The sequence below is a fragment of the Hevea brasiliensis genome, chromosome 11, assembly GCF_030052815.1.
Source record: "Hevea brasiliensis isolate MT/VB/25A 57/8 chromosome 11, ASM3005281v1, whole genome shotgun sequence".
Classification (NCBI taxonomy): Eukaryota; Viridiplantae; Streptophyta; class Magnoliopsida; order Malpighiales; family Euphorbiaceae; genus Hevea; species Hevea brasiliensis.
In genome coordinates, this window is record NC_079503.1 from 18,276,801 (window position 1) to 18,300,730 (window position 23,930).

A 23,930-nucleotide genomic window follows, 5' to 3' on the forward strand; every position below is an offset into this window, starting at 1 on the left:
CATTCATAATCATTTAGAATCTGTTTCTGTTAATGCATTAAAATCAATCTCTATTAATTTGGGTACACCAGATGATCCTAAAGACATTAAGTTAGCTGAAGATTTAACCCAAAAAGAAAGAGATAAATTTGTAGCCTTATTAATAAAGTACCAAGAAGCATTTGCCTGGTCTTATAAAGATATGCCGGGAATTGATCGAGACATAGTACAACACAAGATCCCCATAGACCCTAACATGAGGCCAGTAAAACAAAAGAAGCGTCGGCTTAGGCCAGAATGGGAAGAAAAGATAGCTCAAGAGGTGAAAAAGCTCATTGAGGCTGATTTCATTGAAGTAATTGAGTATCCCGAGTGGTTAGCCAACATTGTGCCAGTCCCCAAGAAGGATGGGCGAGTTCAGATGTGTGTAGATTATAGGGACCTGAATAAGGCTACTCCTAAGGATGATTTCCCATTGCCTCACATCGATGTGCTTGTTGACAGTGCTGCTTGCATGGCCATGTACTCTTTCATGGATGGTTTTTCGGGATATAATCAGATCCTCATGGATTTGATAGATAAAGCAAAGATAGCTTTTATCACTAAATGGGGGACTTATTGTTATAAGGTCATGCCTTTTGGGCTAAAAAATGCTAGTGCGACTTATCAGAGAATGGCTACTATGTTATTTCATGACATGATGCATAAAGAAGTTAAAGTATATGTGTATGACATGGTAGTAAAATCCCCAACTAGGGAGAGACATTTTGAGGCATTAGAAAAGTTCTTTCAGAGGGTCATCAAGTATAAATTGAGACTGAACCCTAGCAAGTGTGTGTTTGGGGTCACTTCAGGCAAACTGTTAGGGCATATGATCAGTAGGAAAGGGATTGAGGTTGACCCAGATAAGGTGAAGGCAATCCAGGAGATGCCAGCCCCGAGAACAGAAAAAGAGATTAGAGGTTTCTTAGGAAAATTACAGTACATCAGTAGGTTCATAGCTAGGCTCATAACTACCTGTGAACCAATTTTTAAGCTACTAAGAAAGAATCAGCCAGTGGTGTGGAATGAGCAATGTCAAGAGGCATTTGAAAAGATAAAGCAGTACTTGAGTAATCCACCAATTTTGTCACCACCCATCCCTAGCATCCCTCTAATCCTCTACCTATCAGTGGAAAACATGGCCCTGGGGGTAATGTTGGCACAAGAAGTAGAGAATCTGGAGAGAGCCATCTATTACATCAGTAAGAAACTCCTTGCTTATGAGGAGAATTATTCACTAATAGAAAGAACCTGTCTGGCTATAGTATGGGCAACTAAGAAGTTAAGGCACTACTTTCAGACCCATCGAGTTATTGTAGTATCCCGGATGGATCCTTTAAAGTACCTATTTGAAGTACCGACGCTAGTTGGAAAATTGGCCAAATGGTTGGTCCTACTGTGTGAATTTGATATTGTGTATGAGACTCGAAAAACCATCAAAGGGCGTGTAGTGGCCGAATTTCTTTCTGAAAATCCAGTTAATGAAGGGGAAGAAGTCGAAACAACCTTCCCGGATGAAAGTCTCAAGCTAGTAGAGGTCCAGCCATGGAAAATGTACTTTGATGGGGCCATGAATAAGAGCGGAGCCGGTATAGGGGTAGTTTTGGAAGCACTGAATGGAGAACAATTGTTAATGTCAAAAAGGCTATGTTTCCCAACCACTAATAATATTGCAGAATATGAGGCTTGCATTTGTGGCCTAGAGTCATTAATAGCTGTTGGGGCTAAAAAAGTGGAGGTGTTCGGAGATTCAATGCTAGTGGTTTCCCATGTTAAAGGTGAATGGGAATTGAAAGAAGAAAAGTTGAGGCCATACCTGGAGTATGCTAAGAAACTATTATTTAGTTTTGAGGAAGTGACAATGAAGCACATGCCTAGAGCTCAAAACCAGATGGCTGATGCTCTAGCCATGCTGGCATCCTTATGGGAGAAGGGTGATCAGAAGCTGACCCAGCCAGTTATCCTGATGAGGAGTAGAATCCCATGCTATGAAGGGTTAATAATAGCACATTTAGATCTAGAAGATGAGATGAAATTATATGAAGACATAAGAAGATATTTAGAGGTAAGAGAATACCCACAGTCAGCCAATAGTAGGGATAGAGCTACAATTCGTAGATTAGCCACTCAGTTCACTTTGGCTGGGGGGCAACTCTACAAAAGGTTCTTCGAAGGACTATTGCTCTTGTGTGTGACGAAAAAGCGGTCTGAGCAGATAATGGAGGAAGTACATGCAGGAGTGTGTGGTCCTCACATGAAGGAAAGGGTATTAGCGGGCAAAATTTTAAGATTGGGCTATTACTGGTCTACCATGGATACTGACTGCGCTAAATTTGTGAAAAGATGCCATGAGTGCCAAATCCATGGGAATTTGAATCACCTACCGTCCAGTGAACTCTACAGTATGACTTCACCGTGGCCATTCTCAATATGGGGCATAGACATTATTGGGAAGATTTCTCTCACGGCTTCTAATGGCCATAGATTTATCATTGTGGCAATTAACTATTTCACCAAGTGGGTTGAAGCTGAATCTTATAAAGTAGTAGGGGCCAAGCAGATAAGTAAGTTTGTGCGAAAGAACTTGATTTGTAGGTTTGGGGTACCCCATGAGATAGTATCAGATAACGGCAGCCAGTTCAAAAGTGATTTCTTAGAATTAATTACCGAATTCAAGATTAAGCATCACAAGTCCTCACCATACAGGCCACAGACTAATGGAGCAGTAGAAGCAGCAAATAAGAATGTGAAAACCATTCTGAGAAAAATGGTTGAAAACTATAAGGATTGGCCTGAGAAACTCCCTTATGCTCTTTGGGGTTATCGCACTACTACAAGAACATCCATAGGGGCAACTCCATTCTTTTTAGTGTATGGGACTGAAGCAGTGCTACCCATTGAGCTAGAGGTTAAATCCTTGAGAGTGATATTAGAAGCTAAGATTCCGGAAAATGAGTGGGCCCAGAAAAGATATGAAGAACTAGCTTTGATTGATGAGAAGAGGATGCAAGCCTTATATCATATGCAGGCTTATCAAAGGAAGATAGCAAGGGCCTTTAATAAGAAGGTGAAGCCAAGAAAGATCAAAGAGGGAGACATGGTTTTGAAACAAGCTCGGCCCATCCCTTTTGATCCAAGAGGAAAGTTTAAGCCAAACTGGGATGGTCCATACATAGTCAAAAAGATCTTGTCAAGAGGTGCTGTAAGAATATCAGACCTGGATGGGAATGAATTTCAAGAACCAGTCAACTTAGACAAGCTCAAATGGTACTTTGTGTGAGATAGGACCGCTAGGCTATAAACTTATAAAAGATGGTCTAGGCAAAAGTAAAGGTAAAAAAAAAAATGCTAGATTGAAAACTTGCGAAAGGCAGTCTAGGCAAAAGGAGAGATGAGAGAAGATCTGGATGGAAAACCTGAAAAGGTCATTCAGCAAGTTATAAAGCTTATTTCTAACTTTGGAAGGTTAAAAATTTAGCAAAACCAAATGTAAGAGGGAGTAATGATGTACCAGAATAAATAAAGATATTTTTATTGCATTAACTAGGAATGGATTTTATTTAATTATGATCGCGAATGTTTGTGTCTTGAGGGATACATCAAATGATTAAGTAATTAAACTGCATTATTTTGATTTAATTTATGTCTTTTGAGTATGACAGAATAGGTGCTTGATATGAATGCCCTAGTGATTGTCTAATTTCAAAAAAAAAAAAAAAAAGAAAAAGAACAAGAAAAAGAAAAGAAAAAAAGGAGCTCGCTAGGTGGAAAACCCAAAAAGGCCGCTTAGGCAAAAGTTAGAGCAAGCCCGCTGAGATGAAAATCCAAAAGGACATTTCAGGCAAAAGTTAGGGCACAGAGAATAGAGTTCATGGAATAGAAATGAGTCAAGGCAGAAACCATGGGGGGAGAGAAGAAAAAGAAAAATCAGAGGGCAATTGTATTGTGACCTTAAGGAAGTCTTTTTAGTGAATAATTTTCTTCAAAAATTTTGAGGCTAAAAGAAAGTTTCTGCAAAAAGAGGTCCCTCAGAAGACTAAGTGTTTTTTAGAATCTCTAGCAAAATCAGCATGCCCATGATAGGAAGCAGCATACAAGAAGCACAAAAATCACAAAAAGAGTTTTGAGGTCCAGTCATCTAAATTTTTTTTCAAATCATGAAATAGATATTTTTTGGTAAGTCCTTAGATGTTGTTTAGGGCGCATGACATAGTTGTGTAAGGCATAGAAGAACATGCATCAACATGTCACCTGTAGGTGTGTAAGGCGTAGCATAACATGCATCACCACAGTTTCAATTGTCGAACTACGAGGGGGTCTGATTCTTCCTCAGGATAGCGAGGGGGATACGTAGGTAGTTTAGGACTGCGGTCCAAAATACGAACCCACAACATTACATGACAAATATTTTTTAATAAGTCCTTAGACGTTGTTTAGGGCATATGGCATAGTTGTGTAAGGCGTAGAAGAACACGCATCAATATGTCACTTGTAGGTGTGTAAGGCGTAGAAGAACATGCATCACCACAGTTTCAAGTGTCGAACTACGAGTGGGTCTGATTCTTCCTCAGGATAGCGAGGGGGATACGTAGGTAGTTTAGGACTACGATCCTAAATACGAATCCACAATATTTCAAATCACACAGTTGCCACTGTCATGAGACCGTAGCTAGTCTCATGACACAGAGTGTATCGACAGAGCAAGATGCACTCAATTTTCACATGGCACAGTTATCACTGTTATGAGACCATAGCTAGTCTCATGATGCAGAGTGTATCGACAGAGCAAGATACACTCATTTTTTCACATGACACAGTTATTACTGTTACAAGACCGTAGCTAGTCTCATAACATAGAGTATGTCGACCGAGTAAGATATACTTGATCCTCATAGCCAATGTTTCATAGTTATTAGAAATTTGAGTTTCACTTTGACGAAACTTGAGCAATGCTTTCGCATTGATTTCAACTTTTGCCAAAGTGGGGGGCAAACAGTAGACCCTTATTTTGTGATGAGTATGTGCATTGAGGCCATGGGAAACCCTATGATGAAAAATTATATGACTGTAAGATGTAATTGGAGGCATGGAACTGAATTATTAATTCTGTGGCATGATCTTGAAAAAAATAAAAATAATAATAAAGTTTTGGGGAAATTAATTTAATTAAATTTAAATAAAATTTTATTTTGTTTAAATTTAATATGGGTAGTTCTTAAATGAATCTAACTAAGTTTAATTGGGCTCCATGGGCCTAAGAAAGCTTAGTTAGGAATTTTAAAATGGGACTCATTTAATTATTTTCTAAAAATTAAAATAACAAAATATCTCTCTCCTCCTTGGCCCCACTCTCTTCCTCACTCCCTATTGGTGCCTTCCATTTTTTCCTGTCTTCCTATTGGTTGAAACACCTCACCCATATCCCAGTTTTATTCGAATTATGCAATCGTAGTTGTTTAAGTCATCTAAACTTTATCACCCTAAGACTCCAAACCCTACCACACCTCTTCCTCACTCCCTATTGGTGCCTTTCATTTTTTTCTGTCTTCCTATTGGTTGAAACACCTCACCCATATCCCAATCTTATTCGAATTCTGCAATCGTAGTTGTTTAAGTCATCTAAAACTTTATCACTCTAAGACTCCAAATCCTATCACACCTCTCTCCCAAAACCCTATAAATACCCTACTAGAGAAGGGAAAAGGGGATGATGGGAGGAAAGAGAAAGAGAGAATTCAGAGCTATAGGAAATTTAGAGATATTCAAGACTCTTTGAGTTCTTCCTTATTTTTTCAGTTCTTCCTTATTTTTTCTTTTCTTCAAGAAGATTTTCATACAAAATTTCTGGAAGGTCAGTTTTTATTGTTTTCTTTTCAAGATCTATGCCACACAATATTTTAATTCTATGCTTCTTGTCTTTAATTTATTTTATATGTTCATATTGATCATGTAATCATGTTTAATTTGAGGGGACACACAACTCTGCACATGTTTAGATTCTGTCTCTCATATTTTTATTATTTTTCTTTATTTTCTGAATCTGTAAAAATTATATTCATATTCTACACGAAATTCCATTAATTTTAGGCTCAAGAATCACTAAAAAAGCTTTAATATTTTATAAGTTATGGCTGTTTGAAGTTAGGGTTCTTGTAAAAACTGATTTGCAGGATATCCGACTTGTGGAGCCCATATCTCCCTTGTTCCTTAATATTTTGGTGCAAATCTAGTGTCTAAAATTAACTTCAGAATCTTATGAATCTTTTCCAATTGGCTTTGCATTCATATCTATTGTGGTTAATGAGTTATGAATTTTACAAAAAAATAGTACGATTTTGTCACTTAGAAAGTTACGATTTATGTAGACCATTCGGCTAGGGTATTGTTTGATTTATAAATTTTATGATCTTTTATTATATGTAGGCTGTCTTCTGTAATTTTTTTATGATTTTTAGGCATGTATAACTATTTTTAAAAAATCGGATTTCTTGCTACCGTTAATCTGTCAAAATTTAGAAATTGTATATTTATGCATGTTCTTGTATTTTCTTAGGTTTTAATTGATATTTGATCTATTTTTTGTGTTCTTTTAATTCAAGAAGTGTTATGAAGTGTTTGGATCATGTTAGAAGACTTAGACTATTAGGTAGTTGTAACTAATTAGGAGTCTTAACTCTTTAGGAGACTAGAGTTAGAATCCAATGTAAATTGTTATTAATATTTTCTTTATTTCTTTTATTTTCTTTAGTTTCTTTATTTTTTATTACAAACAAAATTGGTAAGTAGCCCTAAGGTAAGTACCAAAGAGGGCATTTGCATGGAGCCTATATGGAGCTAAACGGGAGTAAGCCAGGGATATCATTGCCATACTAGAAGAGAAGACCCTTTTTTAAGGGTAGCTTGCCCCAATGGCAACTGCATTTACCAACAGGTAAGTAGCTCTAAACTTCTCGAATAACTATTGGCATGAAATTGTAGTAATAATAGAACTTTTATTTGGTAAATTAAAATTAACTTTATTTTTAATTTAACTGACTTTTGCATGTAATTAATTTAAATAAATACTTTGTAAATTAAAATTAATCTTGTTTGTAAATTAAACTAATATTGGCATGTAAATAAATTTAATTTAATAGTTGATAATTGTAAAATAAATTTGCATGTTAAAAATCTTTATTAGGTTGTGATTGTTTGGGCCTTATGTGATATTAGAATAAATTACACATGTACATAATTAACTTAGTTTAATTATACTTAGGGTAACTTGGTGAAAATTAATTAATTATGTTAAATAGAAATGTAGGGTTATTTGAAATTGAATTTGTTTGTAAATTAAATTCTCAATGATAAATTAATTTTAGTCATCTAGTAAATATCATTTAAATAATTAGCAACCCCATAGATAGGAATTACTTGTGCATGAAAATTGTGTGTAAACAACAATCCTTTTGTGAATTACTTGCGTGTGTAGGATTAGAATTATATTTTTAGGATAAAGTTTAATAAAGGAATAATAAACAAGACTTCTAGAAATATTAGTAGAGGACTGGCACTCGAATTTACGAGGTTAGACCAGGCGTAAGGGGTGCCTAACACCTTCCCCTTACGTACCCACTATCCCGAACCTAGACATTGGGCTATGGTAATGACGGTTGTGGAAACTCTGCAAAGAGTAAGTTGCCATCCATGACCCTCAGAAGAAACACTGAATATGTTTCGGTTATTACCCGGGTGGCGACTCCTATCTATCTATGCCTTCGTGGCATAAATCCTTAGTACCGTGGTAGTGTTATGGGAAGACAGTACTTACCAGTGGTTTGATTCTATTAGGATTGTATGAAGTGAATGTCTAGGAAATGTTGTCTAAGGAGGTGGTACTTAAGTGAGACCATTGTGACTCCACCATCTTTCCTGGGCATTACCTGGTGCATTTTATATAATTTTAATGGATGATATTTCGCCTCACGCCCCCTCCTATACTATTCATTTGACCATTTCCATTCAAAGGTTGACTTTTTGATCCATAATAGATTTCTTAAGTCTAAGTTCACCAATATACTACATTTTACATTTTATTTTTGTTGGCATTGGTTGCCAAATTCAATTCCTGGACTCCTAGGTTTTATTTCAAATTTTTAGAATTTGAGGTCCAAATTCACTATTCCATTGGACCTTGCTACGGTAACAATTTAACAAAACTTTTTTCATGAAAGTTGTTCCTTTATATGTCTTCTTTAATTCCCTTTTTGAATCGCTCAATTTGGAGTTTTGTATCTCAAGTTATGGCCAAATTACCATTACTGGCCGGATTAACTTGTACCCAGAATTTCTGGGCAATTTGGTTCTGCTAGATTGGTATCCTAACTTGGACTAGCAATTTGAATTGGTTATGTTCAGAATTTGAGTTTGTGTTCTCCATGAAAGTTGTTCTAAATTGTCTAAGCTTTCCATTGACATAAAATTCAGGTCATTTGGATATTTCTACAGAGTTTTGGCTAAATGAACAAACATTATTTGTTTGGTCAATTTTCTAGGGTAGTATGTATGTTTCCCAGATTAGGTCAATTTTTAGGCCATTCTATTGTGGTTTTCTGGGCATGGTTTCTTCATCAAAGTTGTGCCATTATGTTTCTTGTTTCATTTCCATTTAGCCTTGCACCAATTGAACCTACACCTCTGAAGTTACAACTGCCTAAACTTGCTGGACTCACATCCAGCCCTGCAGGTCCTATGAGGCAGCATACCCAACCTCAAATCCAAAGCTACAATTCACCTCAATTCCTCATCAACACAGCCAAATGGTCACTAATTGACTATTAGGACTTTCATTCACCAACACATGAGCAAAACCCTAAGTTTGCTCCAAACCCTAATTTCCTAAAGTTTCATTTTAACACTCTACATAGAAATTGATCTTCAAATCTTTATTTTCTCATCAAAGGCAATCATGGTACCACTTTAATTCAATTGAAAACATCAAAACCCTAGCACACCCATGGCTGCCAAAAGTTAAAAATTGCCCTAACTTGCATATCTTTGCTCAAATTCCCAAATTTCTAGCTTACTTCATGCTATTAAAATTGAATCTAAAGAAAAAGAGAATATTAAGGACTAACCTTTTTTGGTGATTTTCTAAACTTCTCCACACCTCACTTTCTTTCACTTTCTTGGTTGCCAAACATCTTAGCAAGGTCCAAGGTTAAGTTTTTATGTTTGGAGATAGAGAAAATATGAAGAGATTTGAGGGAAATTAAATGTTTAGTGGAGCATCAATGGAAGATGCCTTAGAAGAGTGAATCGGCCAAGTGAGGGAAGAGTAAGAAAGTGGCTGATTTTTACTTTAATTTAACTCTTTTTACCTTTTTTAATTAGTCTTGTTAAATTATGATTGGCTAGTAAATTTTTAATGATATCGTCCTAGGTCTTGCTTATGTGATAATTTAAATTTTATTTCATTTTTTTCTTTCCTTTTCTACTCATTTTCTATTAAATTTTTAGCAATATTTATTCATATTTTATGTCATATAATTTATTTACTTAATTGGACAAGTTGGTCAAAAATCGTCTCTGAAGGCGAAATGACCAAAATGCCCTTCATTTTGCTTAAGGAGCCAAAACTGTCTGTACCGATCTTAAAAATTCTCCTAACCATTTCTTGGCATTCTAATACTACCTAGGGCTTCTTAACTCTTCTCTAGCATCCCAGAAATTATTTCACGGGATTTCCTTGGGTTTAGGATTACTAGCTGTTAGGGCCACCCATCACCGGGGCACCGGCTCATTTAACTTTGTTGTGTTTTATTTTTAAAATTTTTTCTTAATTTTTCTTACACTTATTTGAATTATTTATGACTCCTTACTCTAGTCTAAATATAGTTCCAGATATTTTAGCTGTTCAAACTGACATCAGTTACCGGAACAGTAGAATGTACGGACTTGCTAAAGTGAGGGTGTTACAATTCTTCCCCTCTAACAAAAATTTCATCCTCGAAATTTAACGAGTGTAGGTATCTGAGATAATTCCTTAACTTTTCTATTGCTTCCTCTGTCTACTCCTTTTATATATATGGTATTATTTAGTCTTTTCGAATCTATCATTATACACTTAGGCATATCATAAAGGAATGATACTTTATCTCAAATTCACATTTGGGGCATCTTTCTCCTCTCCGGCTTGGGTGACATTTGCAAGTGGTGTTACTGTTGCACTTGGTCCTTCCACGACCTCTGTTTCGGTCCATAGTAAATTCCTCTTAGGATAATCTTTTAGACGATGGTCCATGGCCCCACATCTATAACGGGCTCCAATCAATTCCCTACATTCACCTTTATGCTAATTGTTACAATGGCCACATTTTTTTGCTAGTCTTGGTTCACTCACCACTGGTATCTCTGATTGACCTCTTCTGGGTATAGGCCTGGGTTTAGGTCTCCTACTTTGATTAAATGTCTGACTTAACTGTTCTCTCATTCTCTTATTACTAGACTGTCCAAATTTCCTCTTTTGCTGATCACCACTCCTCTTTTGTTTCTCTTTATGAACACAACTAATATATTTCTTTCTGAACTCTATCAAAAAGAATTTCGAAGTTACCTCAGCTGGTGGCACTACCTTGGTTATGACATCCCACCACCGATATGCAGCTTCTTGTAGCAGTGAAACTGCACACTCTAAACTCTGTTCTGGGGAACAATGGAGCTGCTGCAGGACTCTTTCAATCCTTTCTAACCAACACTCTGTAGCTGAAGTACCGTCCTCCTTTCTACCATTGAAATCTACAGCTCCATACTTACTAATTTTTCCCAAAGGTGATTTTTGTTGAGGCGGTGGTGGAATAGCCCCAGTCATCTGTCGAAAGAATTTAGTCATTTGCTCAAACAAGGCATGTTGGGTTTGTACAGGCACCTCTTGCACTAGTGGAGCAAGATCTCCCCAATTTCCAACATCACTCCTAATCGGGATACGGCTTACTACTTCTTCCTCTATTGCCCCCTATGATTCTAGGTCCATACTTTAACCTAAAATAATCAAAGAAAACATATCTGCATTAGTGTCACCTCGACTCATATGAATGCAATGCATGTTATGCACACTATCTCATTCTATCTATCGATGCCTAGGAACGCCTAAACTGTGCTCTGATACCAATAAATGTAACACCCCTCACCCGTCTACAGTGTAGCCGAGCAAGATGTACTACATTCGGTGCCGGAGCACCCTATTTTATCTTACTTTATTCCTTTAAAAATTTTGTTCTTGTTATATTTTAATATCAATTATTTTTCTATAGAGAAACCAGCGGAGTTTTCCCTGTTTCTATTACCATTTGGCGTATTTCACCATTCACCTGCTTGAAATTTCAATAATATTTTCACAATAAAATCTCATCAGTTATTTTCATAGTCATCTCATCACACATTCAATTCTTGCAACTCATTTGCATACATATCCATTCATACTCAATTTATGTATCAAAATTCTCAAACTTCATAATTTAAATGATTTACAAGCTAATTTCATAAATTCACAATTTACATGATGTACAAATTAATTACAATACCATAATTTACATTACAATTAATAACTAATTATAAATACATTAAATAATTTTATGAGCCCTATCTACATGCATTACTGAGGAGGTTACAACTTGAACATTTCTGACACTTCTGCAAATCCGGACTCCAAAATTCCAGTCTAATATCCACTGGGCTTTATCTTTAGTACCTGTGCGAAGGAAACAAATTCATTGCGCTAAGTATTTCTACTTAGTGGTGTAATAATATAACAAGAAAATAATATATACAAATAAGAAAGACTAAAGTATAATTCTAAAGTATAATTTAGATCCTTGGGTATCAATTAAATTTGGTATGATATTTCTAATATCAATTATCTTATATTCTATTTTGTCTCTCTTTGAAAGTGCTGAGTTTATACAGTAATAATATTCGATATGCAGATTAATTCTAGGAGTATTGTATTTTTGGTTCCTACAATTCTAAAAATTTCATTTGTACTACTTGATTCAGTTATGTTTCCATTGCTAATCTTTTTCCTCATTTCATTCAATACTTTCTAATATTTTTAATTACTAATGTTCTTAAATAATTTCAATAATTTACACTACCCAGGTAACCTATGACAGGCTGACTAAACTGGATAACAGGTCGTTGACATTGGACACCGCAGTGCCTCAGGCCGTCATACCATGGGACATAGAACATCAACCACGTATGCAGTCAGTATGGCTAAAAAGCTATGATAACATATAATCGGGCATAAAAGCCATGAGTGCGGGCATAAAGCCTTACATAGTACTGCTAAAACAATACCGTATTGGCATGCCAATCTATCTAATCTGACACACGTGTCTAGGCAATACATGGGCAAATAATACCATTATTTTATTAAATACTCTGATTCTAATTTATAGCCTTTTAAATTTTCATTCATAACAAAAGCATAAATGCCCAAATTTCATTCCCACACAATTTATACAATTCATTATACCATTTATGATAAATTTCAATTCACATCAATCATCTTTCATGTACCGTTTGTACATCAAAATATTTTCCTAAGGCCTTCCACATAGTTAATTCTCTTATGTACTAGAATCATTCAAGTTTAAGAATTAAAATTTACTAATTGCATTATATGTTTCAATTATAATTTCTAGTATTTTAATCTTTTTCATAATAGAAATATAAATCTCCAAGTCTAATATTTACATAATTTAAGCATTGATAATAAATATATATTCATTAGATCACCCATAATTGTTCACGATCCAAAACAATGGTTCTCATGCACCATTGTATTCAAAATACTTTTTCTTATCTTTTCTCCAATAATGGGAACTAAAGTTTTATTTATACATTCATTTATTCATTGCCCTATTTATATAAATTATTATTCATATTCCAAGTAATCCATGAATATTTCATGGATTTCAAATTTAGCTAAATTTTCCTTAAATCCTAGTCTCACTCAAATTCAAAAATTTAAATCAACTATTTACATTATCTATATATTAACCATTACAATAGCTTCCTAATTTATTATACTCTTTCTTATATCATTGGGGTCACTCAACTTCACCATTCACAATTTACCTACCACATCCTATATTAAGAACTACAATGGTTCTTATAGTTTGTTATTCTACTTCATATAATTTAGTGGTTACTATTCATTTGATCATTTCCATTCAAAGGTTGACTTTTTGATTCATAATAGATTTGTTAAGCCTAAGTTCACCAATGTAGCACATTTTACATTTTATTTTTGTTGGCATTGGTTGTCAAACTCAATTCCTAGTCTCCTAGGTTTTATTCCAAATTTTCAGAATTTGAGGTTCAAATTCACTATTCCATTGGACCTTGCTACGGTAAAAATTTGACAAAACTTTCTTCATGAAAGTTGTTCCTTTATGTGCCTTCTTTAATTCCCATTTTGAATCACTCCATTTGGAGTTTTTTAGCTCAAGTTATGGCCAAATTACCATAACTGGCCGGATTGACCTGTACCCATAATTTCTGGGCAATTTGGTTCTGCTAGATTTGGTGTCCTAACTTTGACTAGCAATTTGAATTGGTTAGGTTCAGAATTTGTGTCACACCCTACCCCTCTGTAAGGCATAACATGATCCCTTAGTATACCTAATGAATTACCAACTCCGTCTACTGATAATCCATTAAATACACTACAAGGGATTTTAAAAACTTTTCTTACTTCTTTTACAGTGGTGAGCACTATTTACAGGTGTGAAAGACTTTGGTGAACTGAAGTGAAACAACTAACTCATTTGATTTATTTGGAGTATCTGTAAAAATTTTGGCAAGGTGCCATTTGTATTTTGGACAAAACAGTTCATCAGAAAACCTGTAAAAAGCACTTCAATATATTTTCAAATCTCAACTCCAACATTTTTATCAACACAACACATTTCTCAAGTCAAATCCACAGTGATTTTCAAAGAGTAAGATACAAAAATATAACACAATTTTTACAAGCCAAATAACTCATAATTATTTTACAACTTTACTGTACAACTTAAATTTACAACTGCTCAAAACCAAGAACAAAATATACATACAGTGAATATACATTACAGTACAAAATGCCACATATGGTATACTCACTATACCCAAAAATCTCTCGCTGGCGGTACTAGCAGCCTAGTCTCACGCCTGTCTGTCTCTACTGCGACAATAATAAAGCTATCATTTGAGACAATGTCTCAGTGGTGCACAACATTAACCAAATACAAATTTTAAATCACAATTCATAAATCATATCAATAGTGGATACTTAAAACCATAGTTAAATTCAAGACAATGAATGTCATAAGGAATTTAAACTCCAATTCACAAATTATCAAAATTCATAATAACACAATTTAGTCAAATAGTTTAAGAATACCGTATTGCCAATTCATGCACAATTTGATCAAATAACTGAATAATACCTTTTTGCAAATCAATAATACAATTGATCAAATAACTGAATAATATCGTTTTGCAAATCAATAACACAATTCGATCAAATAATTGAATAATATCATTTTGCAAATCAATAACACAATTCGATCAAATAATTGAACAATACAATGTTGCCAATCAATAACACAATTTAGGTCATGACACAAATTTTTCCATATATGCCGTGTTGTACACCACGACAAGACATACTCACCCCAATAATCGAAATCAATGAGGGAGGAAGCTAGCTATCTAATGAGTACTCATCCATACTCACCTCAGACTGGGAAGTTAAAGAGGGAGGAACATAATCATACTCACCCCAGACTGATAAGTCAAAGAGGGAGGAATAATCACACTCACCCCATTAATAGAGGAGGAACATAATATCCGTGTCATGCCAATTGTGAGTCAAAACAATTCCAAACATTTTATTCAAATGATCCGTAAGAATCCAATAAATTTCCAAAGTTATAATTTCATTCACAAAATGGCAACACAATTCGTAATTCACTTCAATTTCCACAAAAACCATTTACAGTGCTTTTCAATCAATAAGTATCCATCAATATCATTCAAACAATTTTTCACAGTTTCAAACCATTCACAATGTTTTTCAATCAATAAGTGTCCACCAAACACATTTCCACAATTTAAAACAATAATATACAAATAGTCATAATTTATTTCAATTGAAAAATTCAAAAGAAATAGCCGTTGTGCACAAACCTCTGATATTTGTCTCTGGTCGACTCGATTTCTTTCCCTTTTGCTGAGTCCTTGTTAACTGAGAAACACAATTCGAAGTGTTTCAGTACCAAATTAAATTGTCTCTATCGATGGTGTTTGGTAAATAATGCACTGAACTCAATTATTCACTTAATCACCTAATATATCGACCCTCGTTGCGTTTTAGGTAAATTAGGTTTTAGTGTCGTTAATATGTCACATTCGATAGGGTTTTAGGTTTGGTACGTTTTACCAAAGTCATTTCCTTGTTTAGTGCATTTTAATGCAAATTGCTGGATTCCGGGACACTAGTTTGACCTAGCCGGACGATCTAGTTCCCTCAGTTTTCGGGTTTCGGTCAAAACTACAAACTTGTAGATCTATGTCTTATTGCATGCGGCGCAAAATTTCAGGTCAATCCGAGTTAAGTAGACCAAGTTATGGTCATTATACTATTGCTGGTCAATTGGTATCAATTAGGTCAATTTTTGGTCAATTTGGTCAACTCTGGTTCGGCCAGTTTTTGGACCCGAACTTGTGCAAGCTTTTTGACTTGCTTATGGTCATTTCTGGGCTTTGGTGTCTTCATAAGACTTGTAGGTATGGGTCTTAACTATGCATGGTTAAAATTTCAGGTCAATTGGACCTGTTTTGAGTGAGTTATGGCCTAAACACTCACTGCTGCCCAATTGGTCATTTTTCAGGTCCTAATTGCACCTAATCCGAATTGGTCATTTTCTTAGGTCACCTTGCAAGCAGAATTTTGGTATGTTTTCTCAATGAAAGTTGGCACATTTTGTGCCTAGTTCCACCTCCAATTGGTCTCATACCAATTGAGGTTACACATTTAAAGTTATAGGTCTATTTGCACACTGTCCTCTATATGTCTTTCAAACCCCAATTCAAACACACATATACCTTGCAATTTGGTTCACTTCCCTACCAATCTGTTTTGGTACATTACCAAAAGCATTTTCTACTTTACATTAACATTACTTTGGGCAGATTACAATTACCCTCAACACACCAAATATAATTCACATTTACAAGTTCTAAATACCATTACATACACACCTAACCATTACATATAATCTCCACTACTAATTTACATATACATTCATCAATTCTTCTATGTCAACATTCTGCCAACACTTCCATCAATACATACAATTATTCAAGGGTTCCCAAGCTGCCGAAATCTTCTTCAACACCACATTGCCCTACAATCCATCAATTCTCATCCAAGTGCCAAAATCACCATATATATGTGAAACAATTCATTAGGATATTAATTTACCATGATCAACATTATTTGTCATCAATTATATGCATAATAAATCATCAAATGTGTGACCCCATGGCTGTCCAAAAATGGCTATCTCAATAACTATTTAAACTTCAAAATTTCCTTCACAAAACTAACACCCATAACATAAACATAAAGTTTAACAAGGAAATTCTCAAAAATGTAAACTTACCTTTGTTTGTAACTTGCTAAACCTTCACCAAACTTCTCAAATTTGGTATCAATATCTTTCTTGTGATGTGTAGACCATTTTTTTATGAAGGAACTTAAAGGATTGGAGTTGAAAATGGGGAGGTTAAGTGAGCTCATGCAAAACGTCAATGGTGGATTCTTTCATCTTCATTCACGGCATGGTTGAGCTAAGTGAGGAAGATGAGGTTTGAGTGGGAGAAATATGCCCACTTATGAGTATATTTAATCCATTTAATGTTCTTAGTGGTCCACTAAAAAAAATTATATCATATAATAAGCCAAATGTGCATTTATTCCACATTAACCCATGATTTTAGCTATTTGCATTAGGTACCACTAAACTAATTTTTCATTTCATTTTCTAAGTGTAATATTATTTATTTTTAATGGACATTTAGGTCAAAAGACAATTCGGGGTGTCAAATGACCATAATGCCCCTGTTCGGGTTATGTTCCCGATTTTTCAGATACGGATTTTGTCTGTAGTTTCGATTTCTCACTTTTCTTTGTACTATTTATTTAATTTTTCTTTGATATTTCTAATGATATTTATTCTTCAACAAGGGTCTATTTAAGTCCTAAAAATATTTTCCAGGGTTCCATGATCCGAGGGCGATCAACGGTCCACGCCGTGACTTCAGGTCTGATCACCATCGCTAGGGTTCTCGCCGCTTAACTTGATCACATTTCTTTGCTATTATTTTTCCTTTATTTTTCTTGTATTTTCTTTTCTTGTATTTCATTATTTTATGTCTCCTCACTCACATTGAAGTGTGGTTCTAAGCATCCTAGCTATCCGGACAACACTGGTCATCGGAACAGCAGAACGCACTACCGAACTTAGGGGTGTTACAATTTTCCCCCCCTTAAATAAATTTCGTCCACGAAATTTTTACCCAGTAGCCATCTTACAATAGTCATACGTTTATTTCTCCTTTCTATATGATCGTAAGACTTTTAACAATCTAATACAATGTTTAATTTGTTTGTATAACACCAATCTCCTCTTACTATTGTGCTGTCTAATATTTCGGTTCATGTTCCTTCTTGAATGACCCTTGAGGTCATGTTAGAATCATTCCTCAGTCATTGGTCCTTTGACCATTCTAATCCATAGTTTTCCTCACATTCGCAATACTTCTTTGTTATATATGAATCAACTGTTCAATTCTCTACTTTCATAACTCTTTTTATCTGTCAATATTCTATAACTTACTTCCTTTTGTACTGAACTATAACCTTTCGATATTCTAACTTTTGGAGTTTTAGATCCCTAAGTAGGATTTTCAACTTAATTCCAACAATAAAATTCTGTCCTGGCATAACTACACCAAAACAGATGCCGTTGGCAACTATTCTCAGCTAGGTGTACTATCGGATAGAATGTAGCTCTACACAATAATCTCAAGTCAGTACTGTAATCTGCAGCTTACAGTATAAACATCAAGAACATTGCATAGTTACTACGATACATCCCAATAGATCAAACTTTGTTATCTTTTATTCTTTTTGAATTCACTGATATTCGAATCTTATTCTGATTACAATATCCATTAGCAATTTCTAACAGTAACCTCCTTGCCCTCATCTAGAGCAATTCCATTACTGCATCTTACTTTTACGTCCTCTTGCCTTACATTAAGTAGGCTCGCCAATTAGCTTTATAATTTATGGTGTGTTAGAAAATACTTTTCGCCGATAAACTCTTTCAAAATTAATTTCACTTATTATCACAATCCTTATCTTAAGGGCTAATCACTAATGCGTCAAAATTTATTCCCCTGTAAAGGAATAACAACAGAACATATAGTTCTAACACTAACGTAAAAATATGCAAATTCCAGGTCAAACAATACATATATATATCTTAGTTGCTAATTGAGAAAGTACCAGCAATGATGTCAAAAGTCTCAGTCTCTTTTCTGTCGTATAGCGTATACTCTAGTTGAAGCATCACCCTGTTTTGGCTGATTCACAGTAGTCTGACTTCTAGGTGTACTACCCCTACCTCTACCTTTGCCTCTACTAGCGATGGTGAACTATTTGGGGTAGAAACTTGGGTTGATCCCTTTGGTGTAGTAAATGATCGAGCGACACGGATTTACACAATCCCTAGCAAAATGACCAGTCTCTCCACGGTTAAAGCATGCTCCTACGGCTTTATAACATAGCCCACTATGTGGTTTACCATAAGTTTCACAAAGTCGATCCGACAGCGCATTTACGGGTTTCTGTTGAGTTTCTTTGATCGGATCGAGGTGGTTTACGTCCAAAAGATCTATTTCTACCGGACTTCTTACTATCTCTGCCATTATCCCCAAAGTTTTTCCTCTTTCCGGTGGGACCACTAGAACTCTGTTCTCTTGACTTTCCCTCTTTTCTGTCTTCTCGATTTCTTTTCTCGGGGGCCACTTGATTCAATTCTTTCTAATTCTAGTGCTTGAGAAATAAGTTCGGAGAAGTTGTTATGTTTGAATCCGACCACTTGTAATCGATACTAGGCTTCAAGCGGTTTCAAACCTCTTACATCTCTCCTCTTGGTAGAAAGTAGACTTCTTGCATAATGGCTTAGGCGGAAAATTCCCTTTCATACTCGACCGATCCGCCCCGTGTTTGGACTTAGGAATTCTTGCGACTACGGTCTACATAAGCATCAGGGACATATTTTTGCATGAATTCCATGAGGAAGTCATTCAATGTTAGCACTGTAGGTTCTACTGCATGTGGGAATGGTTTTCCACCAATCATAAGCATCCCCTGTAGCAAAGATCTGAGTACTCAAATCAGAGCTCCTCTGCAATGCGGTTTCTTGAATACCCTATCCATCCTCTCTAACCATTGTTCACTTCTAGAGGATCTCTGTCCTTAAACTCTGTAGCCCCATACTTCATCAATTTGTCATATTGTCTCGCAGTAGTCTGTGGTTGTACCACTGCAGTCTGTATTGGGGCTTGAGTAGGCACATTACCATCCATTTGTTGGAACATTGCAGCCGTCTCTTGGCGAGCGGCAGAAGCTGCGATGCTATGAGGGTGGTGCTACTAAACCACTGACATTATGTAGGGCTGGGGCATCCCCTTGCACCTCAGCCTCTATAGATTGATCGACTGAACGATCACCCTCTTCCATAGTCAATTCGAGGATCTTAGACCTCCTGTACAATAATACAAGGAGATTTCCTCCCGTTAGTGCATATTTATAATGTAATGTCTTGTATGTATCAAACAATGATATTGGCGGTTGTCTTGTGAAGAAAGAATATTCAAATAACAAGTGAAAACAGAATTTAAAAACTTTGCTCTGATACCACTAAAACATGTCACACCCTATCCCTCTGTAAGGCATAACATGATCCCTTAGTATACCTAATGAATTACCAACTCCGTCTACTGATAATCCATTAAATACACTACAAGGGATTTTAAAAACTTTTCTTACTTCTTTTACGATGGTGAGCACTATTTACAGTGTGAAAGACTTTGGTGAATGAAGTGAAACAACTAACTCATTTGATTTATTTGGAGTATCTGTAAAAATTTTGGCAAGGTGCCATTTGTATTTTGGACAAAGCAGTTCATCGGAAAACTTTGTAAAAGCACTTCAATATATTTTCAAATCTCAACTCCAACATTTTTATCAACACAACACATTTCTCAAGTCAAATCCACAGTGATTTTCAAAGAGTAAGATACAAAAATATAACACAATTTTTATAAGCCAAATAACTCATAATTATTTTACAACTTTACTGTACAACTTAAATTTACAACTGCTCAAAACCAAGAACAAAATATACATACAGTGAATATACATTACAGTACAAAATGCCACATATGGTATACTCACTATACCCAAAAATCTCTCGCTGGCGGTACTAGCAGCCTAGTCTCACGCTGCGTCTCTCTCTACTGCGATAAAGAATAAAGCTATCATTTGAGACAATGTCTCAGTGGTGCACAACATTAACCAAATACAAATTTTAAATCACAATTCATAAATCATATCAATAGTGGATACTTAAAACCATAGTTAAATTCAAGACAATGAATGTCATAAGGAATTTAAACTCCAATTCACAAATTATCAAAATTCATAATAACACAATTTAGTCAAATAGTTTAAGAATACCGTATTGCCAATTCATGCACAATTTGATCAAATAACTGAATAATACCTTTTTGCAAATCAATAACACAATTGATCAAATAACTGAATAATATCGTTTTGCAAATCAATAACACAATTCGATCAAATAATTGAATAATATCATTTTGCAAATCAATAACACAATTCGATCAAATAATTGAACAATACAATGTTGCCAATCAATAACACAATTTAGGTCATGACACAAATTTTTCCATATATGCCGTGTTGTACACCACGACAAGACATACTCACCCCAATAATCGAAATCAATGAGGGAGGAAGCTAGCTATCTAATGAGTACTCATCCATACTCACCTCGATCGGGAAGTTAAAGAGGAGGAACATAATCATACTCACCCTGCATCGATAAGTCAAAGAGGGAGGAATAATCACACTCACCCCATTAATGGAGGAGGAACATAATATCTGTGTCATGCCAATTGTGAGTCAAAACAATTCCAAACATTTTATTCAAATGATCCATAAGAATCCAATAAATTTCCAAAGTTATAATTTCATTCACAAAATGGCAACACAATTCGTAATTCACTTCAATTTCCACAAAAACCATTTCTGAGTGCTTTTCAATCAATAAGTATCCATCAATATCATTCAAACAATTTTTCACAGTTTCAAACCATTCACAATGTTTTTCAATCAATAAGTGTCCACCAAACACATTTCCACAATTTAAAACAATAATATACAAATAGTCATAATTTATTTCAATTGAAAAATTCAAAAGAAATAGCCGTTGTGCACAAACCTCTGATATTTGTCTCCTGGTCCTGACTCAGTATTTCTTTCCCTTTTACTGAGTCCTTGTTAACTGAGAAACACAATTCGAAGTGTTTCAGTACCAAATTAAAATATATATATCTATGGTGTAATGTAAATAATGCACTCAACTCAATTATTCACTTAATCATCTAATATACAGACCCTCGCTATGCTTTTAGGTAAATTAGGTTTTAGTGTCGTTAATATGTCACATTCGATAGGGTTTTAGGTTTGGTACGTTTTACCAAAGTCATTTCCTTGTTTAGTGCATTTTAATGCAAATTGCTGGATTCCGGGACACTAGTTTGACCTAGCCGGACGATCTAGTTCCCTCGGTTTTCGGGTTTCGGTCAAAACTACAAACTTGTAGATCTATGTCTTATTGCACGCGGCGCAAAATTTCAGGTCAATCCGAGTTAAGTAGACCAAGTTATGGTCATTATACTATTGCTGGTCAATTGGTATCAATTAGGTCAATTTTTGGTCAATTTGGTCAACTCTGGCTCGGCCAGTTTTTGGACCCGAACTTGTGCAAGCTTTTTGACTTGCTTATGGTCATTTCTGGGCTTTGGTGTCTTCATAAGACTTGTAGGTATGGGTCTTAACTATGCATGGTTAAAATTTCAGGTCAATTGGACCTGTTTTGAGTGAGTTATGGCCTAAACACTCACTACTGCCCAATTGGTCATTTTTCAGGTCCTAATTGCACCTAATCCGAATTGGTCATTTTCTTAGGTCACCTTGCAAGCAGAATTTTGGTATGTTTTCTCAATGAAAGTTGGCACATTTTGTGCCTAGTTCCACCTCCAATTGGTCTCATACCAATTGAGGTTACACATTTAAAGTTATAGGTCTATTTGCACACTGTCCTCTATATGTCTTTCAAACCCCAATTCAAACACACATATACCTTGCAATTTGGTTCACTTCCCTACCAATCTGTTTTGGTACATTACCAAAAGCATTTTCTACTTTACATTAACATTACTTTGGGCAGATTACAATTACCCTCAACACACCAAATATAATTCACATTTACAAGTTCTAAATACCATTACATACACACCTAACCATTACATATAATCTCCACTACTAATTTACATATACATTCATCAATTCTTCTATGTCAACATTCTGCCAACACTTCCATCAATACATACAATTATTCAAGGGTTCCCAAGCTGCCGAAATCTTCTTCAACACCACATTGCCCTACAATCCATCAATTCTCATCCAAGTGCCAAAATCACCATATATATGTGAAACAATTCATTAGGATATTAATTTACCATGATCAACATTATTTGTCATCAATTATATGCATAATAAATCATCAAATGTGTGACCCCATGGCTGTCCAAAAATGGCTATCTCAATAACTATTTAAACTTCAAAATTTCCTTCACAAAACTAACACCCATAACATAAACATAAAGTTTAACAAGGAAATTCTCAAAAATGTAAACTTACCTTTGTTTGTAACTTGCTAAACCTTCACCAAACTTCTCAAATTTGGTATCAATATCTTCCTTGTGATGTGTAGACCATTTTTTATGAAGGAACTTAAAGGATTGGAGTTGAAAATGGGGAGGTTAAGTGAGCTCATGCAAAACGTCAATGGTGGATTCTTTCATCTTCATTCACGGCATGGTTGAGCTAAGTGAGGAAGATGAGGTTTGAGTGGGAGAAATCTGCCCACTTATGAGTATATTTAATCCATTTAATGTTCTTAGTGGTCCACTAAAAAAAATTATATCATATAATAAGCCAAATGTGCATTTATTCCACATTAACCCATGATTTTAGCTATTTGTATTAGGTACCACTAAACTAATTTTTCATTTCATTTTCTAAGTGTAATATTATTTATTTTTAATGGACATTTAGGTCAAAAGACAATTCGGGGTGTCAAATGACCATAATGCCCTGTTCAAGTTATGTTCCGATTTTTCAGATATCTGATTTTGTCTGTTTTTCGATTTCTCACTTTTCTTTGTACTATTTATTTAATTTTTCTTTGATATTTCTAATGATATTTATTCTTCAACAAGGGTCTATTTAAGTCCTAAAAATATTTTCCAGGGTTCCCCGCAGTCCAGGGCCAGTCAACGGTCCACGCCGTGACTTCCCGGTGCGGTCACCCATCGCTAGGGTTCTCGGCTCGCTTAACTTGATCACATTTCTTTGCTATTATTTTTCCTTTATTTTTCTTGTATTTTCTTTTCTTGTATTTCATTATTTTATGTCTCCTCACTCACATTGAAGT

At 35.2% G+C, this 23,930-nt stretch overlaps 1 protein-coding gene across 1 annotated transcript in view; it reads left to right on the forward strand.

The window, feature by feature from the left end:
* The first annotated feature begins 235 nt into the window (after positions 1 to 235).
* Positions 236 to 23,930, forward strand: part of LOC131170228 (uncharacterized) — a 100,953-nt gene continuing 77,258 nt past the window's right edge. Inside the window, exons 1-2 of the mRNA XM_058129296.1 lie at positions 236 to 715; positions 1,016 to 2,585. Coding sequence (XP_057985279.1) covers positions 236 to 715; positions 1,016 to 2,585 — 2,050 coding nt within the window. The remainder of the gene's footprint in view (positions 716 to 1,015; positions 2,586 to 23,930) is intronic.